This window comes from Pungitius pungitius, chromosome 10 (genome assembly GCF_949316345.1).
Source record: "Pungitius pungitius chromosome 10, fPunPun2.1, whole genome shotgun sequence".
In the NCBI taxonomy this organism is placed as follows: domain Eukaryota; kingdom Metazoa; phylum Chordata; class Actinopteri; order Perciformes; family Gasterosteidae; genus Pungitius; species Pungitius pungitius.
Window position 1 is genome coordinate 17,687,899 of NC_084909.1, and position 8,506 is coordinate 17,696,404.

Consider the following 8,506-nt stretch of genomic DNA (forward strand, 5'->3'; position numbering starts at 1 on the left):
AGGGGGTGTGTGTGTGTGTGTGTGTGTGTGTGTGTGTAGGTGTGTGTGTGAAGGTGTGTGTCTGGCGGGGTGGGGGTGGGGGGAGGAGCGCAAAAACCGAATAATGTAGGGCGTAAAACACACTCAAAGACATCTCAAAATCTTGTTTCTTCTCCCCCCCCCCCCCTCAACCCATACACACACTATTTTGTTTCTTCTTCGGTTTGCCGTGTGCCTGCGTGTACATTTGTGTGTGTGTGTGTGTGTGTGTGTGTGTGTGTGTGCACTCTCGGGGGAGCATAAGCGGTTGTGCGGCAGTGGAAGACGGCAGAGCAGAAGACTTCAGACGAAAGGGGGAACCCTGGTGATAATGTAAAATATTTCATTTCACCCGCTTTTGTCGGCGATGCGTGTCTCTCCGACTGCCTCTCGCTTCTCTCTCGCTGTGTGATATTTCAACCCTCGCAGAAGTGTTCCTCGGTTGGGACCGAAATGGGAACGTACAGGTAATAGAGGTGTCAAGATTCAAATCAAAAGTGAGCTTGCGCATGTTAACGGTTCTATTTTTACTCCCCACCTGCTCCCTCCCCCCCCCCCCCCCCCTCTACGCCTCTTACCCCCACAGTGGATATTAGAAAGATTCCATATCATTTATGTATTTTTTAAATGCTGAACATTTTTTCTTTTCCCCTCCACTTTTCCATTTTCGGTAACTCAACAGCTCAGGATCTCAGCTCCCGGTTTCTGCTCATTTGTAGAACTAATAAATCGGCACAGGGATCTCTTAAATACAGTCCACACAGTTTACCTTCTGTTTATGTATATATATACACCTTTTACAAAATAACAGCAATTGATTCAAGCTAATCTTTTTTTTATTTAAACGGCAGATAACACACGTGACCCAAAACACGGACATCTAATGAATGTGATGGCTGCTCCAGTGGGGGTGGAGGGAACCAATGAATGCACTGTGATTGCTGCGAGCTGCTAATGAGTCGGGCCTGACGCGGTTCCCCCCCCCCCCCCCTTGTGCTTAGTTCGTTGGCAGGTTTCGGCACCACTTGAAAGGACGGCCGCTGACGGAGCCCGTCCGCCTGGTAACCTTTGTGGAGACCGCTGTGGGCCTGCTCAATTTTAAGGTAAGTCACAAACAAACCCCACCGCCCTGGAGAAAAAAAAACCCCCAAGCTGCTGCTCGCAGAAGACATGTTTCTGCCGTTCCGTACCATTGTTGGGCGCCGATTAAAGAGCGCGTCAGTGAGCAGGAAGCGCCCCACGCATCCAAAATGAAAGGGATTTCAAAAGCTCTCAAATGAGCTTTGTTTCTTTTCTCTTTCTGTCCGCACGAGTCTCCCTCCATCCCCTCTCCAGACCCGCTGGCATTGTTTAATTACTAACTCTTCTGATTTCATCATAGTGGAAGAGTTGTTAATGACATTTTGGCAAGCATCAAAGCCGCTCCTTTCCTGGTACGCCCATCGACCTTCAGCTACGCGGGGGAAAGGGCACGGTTCTGGGGCATTCTGGGAGAAACAAGCTGTCCCTCCTCCCCTTTTTTTTTGATTTGTCTCTTCGTTCCCCGCTCCAGTTCTGTGACTGTCTGTCCATGTGTGTACTTGTGTGTGTGTGTGTGGTTTGATGGCAGGGGGTGCCTCTGTGTGCTTCCCTGAGAACACCCCGTATCTTTGCCCAGACTGAACCCCAGGTTTCAAGCCGGGAAAAAAAAAAAAAAAGAAGAAGAAGAAAAAAAATCGCTTTGGCACAGCTAGTGGCAAAATTAATTTGGAAGCAAATAAAAGCCAAGAGAGGCGCTCTCATTGTCTCCAGCTCTTCACCACAGACTGTCACATTCGACAACTTGTTTCTCTTTTTTTCTCATTGGATAACGCTCGTGTCCAGAAGTCGATTTGGTGGCTCATAATTGTTTCATTTTTTTTTTCTACAGCTACCAATATGATACCTGACCTCTATTTCAATCATCAACAACAACAACAATATAATATCCCAGGACCCCCCCCCCCTTAATTCAACAAAATGAATAAGTATATTAAGTAAACAATGCTAAATACGAACAAACTATCAATGGTTTCAGTGCATGAAAAAAACCTTTCTTCACTTTTACAGAAACATTTGCCACAGCATTCAGGTCAGTTGCTACCACCATAAAGCTAAGCTATTATTATTACATCAAAATAGGTTGATGAATTAAAGTCAGGATGTATGTGCCCTTTGGATGGCTGTTACTAATAAAGCCACATTGTTCCAACCCCTGTTGGGATATTAAGATGAACTCATTGGGGCCGATCCGTCTTACCGGTGTCACCTCAGTCCACCTTTTGTCAAACTAATGTCTATTCTCTGCAGGCGGTGTGCGAGGAGATCCGCCGGCTCGCTCCCGGGGCCGGTCTCCACCACGACGGCGTGGTGTTCGGCTCCGACGACTTCTGCGCCAGCATAGGTATCGATTACACAGTCTGCTCGACCCTCCCCCCCCCAGCGCCGCCACACGTGGGCTTTATGCCTCTTTCTAATTTCCCGCTTATGCGGCAGAGAACCTCAGGCTGCAGCGCATCGTAAACCCTGGTCACTAAAGACCACCTTCTTCCTGTTTTGGATGAGTAAAGTGCTTACAAATCCACTATTGCTGTGTGATGAATGAGATTCTCTTCATCAACACGCTAGGAAGTTTAATCTACAAGTCCCACAAGTGGCTGCATTAAATCATAATGTAGTTTAATCTATGTTTGGGTTGTTTTTTAAGGTGGTCTTCTCAATAGATACTATTTGCAAACAGTGATCGAACTGCTGATTCTCCCCCTTTTTCATATATTAGATGAAACAAATGTTGACAAACTGCAAAATTAGCAGTTGGACATTGTTAATAGATCGCAATACTCAGCATATTGCAAAATGTGTAAAAACACACCACTCTGGTATTCTGACTTAAATATTATTGTATCATTATATGGTATTGTGACTTAAGTGTCATGGTATTGCATCGTGGAGCCTCTGTTGATTCCCCTGATAATGGATGAAATCCATCCATTATCTTGTGGAGTAAACTAGATTTAACAACAGAATATTTTGCTTTTGAAGGATCAAATGGGCATTGGTATGCTGTGGCAGTGTAATTGCCGTCTTGTTGCCACTCTGTAACTCTTGCGTTCATGTGTTCACCGCCACAGGGTGCCCCCCCCCCCCTCCCCCACCCTCTCTCTCTCTCTCTCTCTCTGAGGTCTCATGCGATCTGTTTTGAGCGTACCCGCGTCATTTTGTTCTCCAGGCGCCACGCGGACTGAAGATGCCAGGGAGCTCCTCTACGCCAGGCAGAAGGTGGTGGTGACCACCAAAGCGTTCGGGCTGCAGGCCATCGACCTGGTGCACATCGACTATAAAGACGTGGAGGGTCTGAGGCGACAGGCCAGGGAGGGGGCTCTCATGGGCTTTACAGGTGAACTCCTCTCCCATTAGCGACTGTCCTCACCTTCTCCGTGGTTGCTCTTCATTCGCGTCACGTTGGATCCCCGTGGCACAACAACAGACTCCCCTCTACTTCCCGGCGCTTTTAGGCAATCTGACATTTCCGTTTTCCATTCCTCCCCCCCCCCCCCCCCTCCGTCTCGCTCTTCCTGCTCTCCGAGTGAGGATAGGACGCATTTGTTAGTTGAACATCTGGCTTTTCATTTGACATGAACACACTTGTACTGTTCATTGTGGGGAAGGTGTCACCTCAAAGTGACCATTGTTTCTGCCTTTGCAACTTGCTGCTTTGTTATTTTCCCATTTTTAAATCTTTTTTAGCACCTCGGGTGCTGCTAAAGGGGATTTTAAATGCTTAAATGCTTTTGTGACATTTCGTTGTGCCCACTGTGTGTGTGGGGGGGGGGGGGGCTGTGTAGGTGTGTGCGGTGTACCTGATTGTGTGAAAAAGTGTGTGTTTTGAGTACGATTAAAGGGAGTTTAAGTAGTGGTAGCGTCTACTTTAATGGTGCTCTGTGTGTGTCTGTAGCCAGGCAACGCTTTCAGAATGAATGTGTGTGTGTGTGTGTGTGTGTGTGCGTGCGCCCCGCAGACCGCCTGTAACAGACCACAGAAGGCAGGACAGCCTGTTCCAAACTGGATATTCCGGTCATTCTGGCTTTGCTGCAGCAAATATGTTTATTTTGGTTTTTCACATCCTTTTTTGCGGGGGTTTTATTTTAGTACGCTGTAATTCTGAGCTTGTTTTTTCTTTGAATATGAGATCTGGTACTGAAGGAGAACAACGTCCTTGTGTTGCACTGGCCTGGACACGCGTGCATTTCTGTGCGTGTACATCTAAATCATTGCAGTAATAGTACTGTTTTTAGACAACTTGCGACCTTTTTTTCTAAACAGGTCTAAAAATGCTGGAGGTTTTGCTCAAACGTGGTTAAGAAGACGCAACAGCTAACGATGAAAGCAGCCGGTTGATGAAATAATTGTTTATATTTGATATGGAACCAAACCATTTGGAGCAGTGGATTAGTGGCTTACAAGCCGTGGGCACTCTGTATAATCTAAATTAGTAGCTATTACTGGCCCTAGTGTGCTTAAGCAATAATACGGGGCAGCCAAAAGCCTCTACCTGTGCAGTAATTGACCTTGGCAGTACCTAAGCTGTGCACGGCACCCAATAGCACAGTGGACGCACACACACGGTAAGCAGGAAAGGCCCCGTGGAGGAGGGTCCTTCATTTTGCTGATTCTATTCTAAAGAATGTAGACTCCATAAATGTTGTTGCTGCACAGACTCTATGAAGCTTCTCAAAGTGTTCCACTGCCAGTAATGATAACAAAACGTACATATTAACGGTCGCACAAAATAACCTGCTCTCAGGGACCCCCCATTTCACTTCCATCCCGGGACCCTGCCCATCATTCGCCTGAGAGCACTTTGCTAAATAGCATTCCTCCAATGAGGCGCGAGTACCACATGGCAGCCCGGGATTGGCTGCAGGGCACCAATGATGCCTACTGAGGAGAGCCAATGGGGTTGTAACTGAGGGCACCTGAGTCACCCTGTCTTGTTCCTTCGCTCCGTCATTGTCCCGTTGTCCGACACTCACACACACACACACACTCACACACACACACAAGGAAGGTGGATTCATCTTTCATTAATCCAGAATAAAATGAATTTAAAGAAAATACAAGCTCAGCTCAGAGGTCAAACGGGCGCCGAGGTGGGAACACACTCCTCTCGCCGAAATCCTCTCAGAATGCAACACACAAGTACGTGCGCAGGTTTCCCACATGCACGTTACTGCTAGGAGCCCTGAAACACCACTTGTTAGTAGAGCACAAACACACACACACTACACACTCTCCTTAGTAGCCCTGGGGAGTCCTCGGGCTGTTAGTCCACCACAAAATGTGCAGTTGGCATTCTCTCCGCTGCGCACAAACAAACAAACACGGAGGCTTTCACGGAGTCACAATGGCCGACTAACAAGTGTCACATTTTGTGTCGTGCTTGTTTCCCTCTCAGAATCTATTAATCATGAGCTGCAAGTTGATGTTGTGTCATTAGTCGTTGTCTCAAAGCCTTCGACTGCACAGTGTGTTGATTGTGTGGAGGGCTCTGTGTGTTTTTCCAAAGGTTAACTGGGGTGAGCGGAGCTGGGTTCTCTCCCCCCCCCCCCCTCTCTCTCTCCCTCTCCCTCTCCCCCGCCTCTCGTTCTCTCTCCAGGGCTAAAAGATTTTTTGCGGCCACCTTGAGGGATTTGTCGCCGGCGACGGAACTAAGCCCATAAAGTGTCGAGTTCCTGCTGGCTGAGCGCTGAGCCGCCGTTTCTCACCAGACGTTTTCATAACCTTAACTTATCGCTACAAGTTTGATCTGCAAGCGTACACGGGATTATGTCTGCGGCGTTAGCCCACATCTTAACTAGGAGGGCGCGGGGGAGAAGGGGGGGGGGGGTCAGACGGAGCTTTAACTCCACGTTAAGATTGGGTTTCACTTCTGGAAGGAACCACTGGGGATTGTACGGAGGCAGGTTTTAAAATGAGTGTTAAGCAGAATGGGGGGGGGGGGGGGTTGAAGTCCTTCATGGTGTCCCGTGCCCCCCCTCCCCATCCGACCCGAAGTTTTTTGGCACAATTGGCACTTTAGTTTGATTTCATTTTAAACCGTGTTAACATTAGCATATTTAACTTTTTAACTATTTTGTGTGTGTGTGTGTGTGTGTGTGTGTGTGTGTGTGTGTGTGTGCGTGTGCGTGCAGGTAAGCAGGTCATCCACCCAGGGCAGATCCAGGCTGTGCAGGAGGAGTTCTCCCCCAGTCAAGAGAGGCTGCAGTGGGCCAAAGAGCTCATTGCTGCTTTCGACCGACACCAAAAGGAGGGAAAGGTAACGTTAACCTCTTAACTTACTTTGTTTTGCTCTGGAATTCTTACCGCTGCCTGGAAGTCAAACCGTTTGTTAGCTTTTTTCCATATTAATGTTATTAAAATAATATTTCCAGTAATTTCACGCTAAGGCTACAACCAGTTTATTTCTTTAATTCCTATGGAAAATGAATAAAAGGTCAAATGTACACTGACATTACAAATCAGCCACACATTTTTTTTTAAGGGAGATACCTTGGATGGGCCAGGAGATTTTATACATTTATTCAATTCTTAAAATGTGACTGGTGTTGAGATAACTGGAGTCTTCCTGTGCTCCGGGGACCCGGATCCTTCTGTGTGTCCTCTCACACACCTCTGTAGTTCCAGAGAATACATACTGTACACCCCTGGGTGACTCTCTGAAGACGGCATAGGGGACGGAGGGAGGGGGCAATTAAGTGTACAATATTATTGTTCCTAATTTAGTGCATGGCTGGACCTTGTGTGCTGAGCTCTGTGGGCTATCTGCTGAGGTAACACACAATCTGCCCACACCTCTCTCCCTGCCAGGGCTGCTCCCACTAAGCATCGCCCGAGGGATTCCTATCGCATAACGTGTGTGTGTGTGTGTGTGTGTGAGCAGCAAGCAGGGTCAGTCCCTTTGTCTTGCAACACGACAGGTGCTTGTTTTTCCTAATTCTTACCTCTAGCTATTGGTTGCATTGGTTTGTCCGACCCGAGGTTTCTTGGAGATCTTTCAAAGTAGTACAGATTCCACATGATGTGTAGTTCACAGATTTTCCTCAGGGTTTTTGACTTCTCATTCAGTTTTTCTCTCGCCATTCTTTTAAAGTCACACTTGACTGCGTTTGTGCACTGCAACTTTTTTGCTCCATTTAATGAGTTGCAGTATAAATGAATGATTTTCATAAGCATATTTTTGGGGCAACATCTCCATACAAACAAAGTACTTTGTATGACGTTGTTTTGTGAGGTTTTTCAGCACTGTGATCCGCTCCCTACATTTACAAACCCCATCCTCCCCCCCCCCCCCCCCCCCCCCCCTGAGAATATGTCTCTCTGACGGTTCCCCTTGTGCCTCCTTCCGTTGTTGTGAATGTTGTTCAGGGCGCGTTCACCTTCCGCGGCAGCATGATCGACATGCCCTCGGTGAAGCAGGCCCAGAACATCCTCACGCTGTCCGCCGCGGTGACGGAGAAACCGCACGACTGACCGGCAGAAAAGGAAGCAGCGAACCGCGTGCACGGCGCCGCTTCGAAGGCTTCACGAACTGTGCGGGCTGCTGGGATTTAAGTTTCTAATAAATGTGGAAATGTGTTGAGTTGCGGTTGAGTTTTGAATTTGTTGTGCCGTTTTTTTTTTCAGTGGCATCAGATCTGCACAGATAGTCAAAAGTGCGTGTTTGTTTGTGCATGTGTGTACGCCATGATGTCATTCTCCAGTGTGTGTGTGTGTGTGTGTGTGTGTGTGTGTGTGTGTGCGCCCATGCCTCGGATCTCTCCCAGGTCCTGATGAATGCTCTCCCATCTCCTCGGCCGTGGCAGCTGGGCGAAAGGGTAAACAAACACAACAAGCCACTGTTGTGGTTCCATTCATTAAGCCTCCAGTCGGGCCCCTGCCCCCCTGCCGGTAGGCCTGACTCACAGACATCAAAGTCTTGAAAAACGGGCCCCCAAAAAAAAAACTCCAGATGGAAGTGTGTAAGGTCGCGATTTAGCTGTTTGCGTGTGTGTGTGTGTGTGTGTGTCAGCCTCTTTAGTAAAGGCATGCTGCTCACCTGGAGAGGCTGCGGCGTCACACACACCGCTGTACGAGAGGTAAACATACACAGCAAAATCCTTAGTTCATTTTCCAGTCTTAGGGAAAAGTGTTCAAGTGCAGAGTTGAAATCTCACTGCAAACTCTTACAGAGTCAATTGGACGAAAGAGCTGGAGTCATCATCCAGTGTCAAGATCAGATTCATTTGCAACACTTAGTAGAGTTAAATGAACTCTTTGATAGGATTGAAATGTAACTGTACAGTGTCACACTTCTTGGTATCAGGCTTAAATCCATGTAATATGGTGCATGGATTGGTGAGGGAGCACCAGGAACCACAGGGTTGTTGGTTCAAACCCTGGTTTACCCATGTTCCATGTCAAAGTGTCCCTG

General features: G+C 47.7%; 1 protein-coding gene across 2 annotated transcripts in view; it reads left to right on the forward strand.

Moving 5' to 3' along the window:
• Positions 1–7,675, forward strand: part of clybl (citrate lyase beta like) — a 46,420-nt gene extending 38,745 nt beyond the window's left edge. For both annotated transcript variants that reach the window (XM_037489096.2, XM_062565124.1), the window contains exons 4-8: positions 1,020–1,121; positions 2,347–2,440; positions 3,266–3,433; positions 6,228–6,352; positions 7,462–7,675. In XM_037489096.2, the coding sequence (XP_037344993.1) occupies positions 1,020–1,121; positions 2,347–2,440; positions 3,266–3,433; positions 6,228–6,352; positions 7,462–7,566 (594 nt within the window). In that variant the 3' untranslated portion in view covers positions 7,567–7,675. The remainder of the gene's footprint in view (positions 1–1,019; positions 1,122–2,346; positions 2,441–3,265; positions 3,434–6,227; positions 6,353–7,461) is intronic.
• Positions 7,676–8,506: the final 831 nt, after the last annotated feature.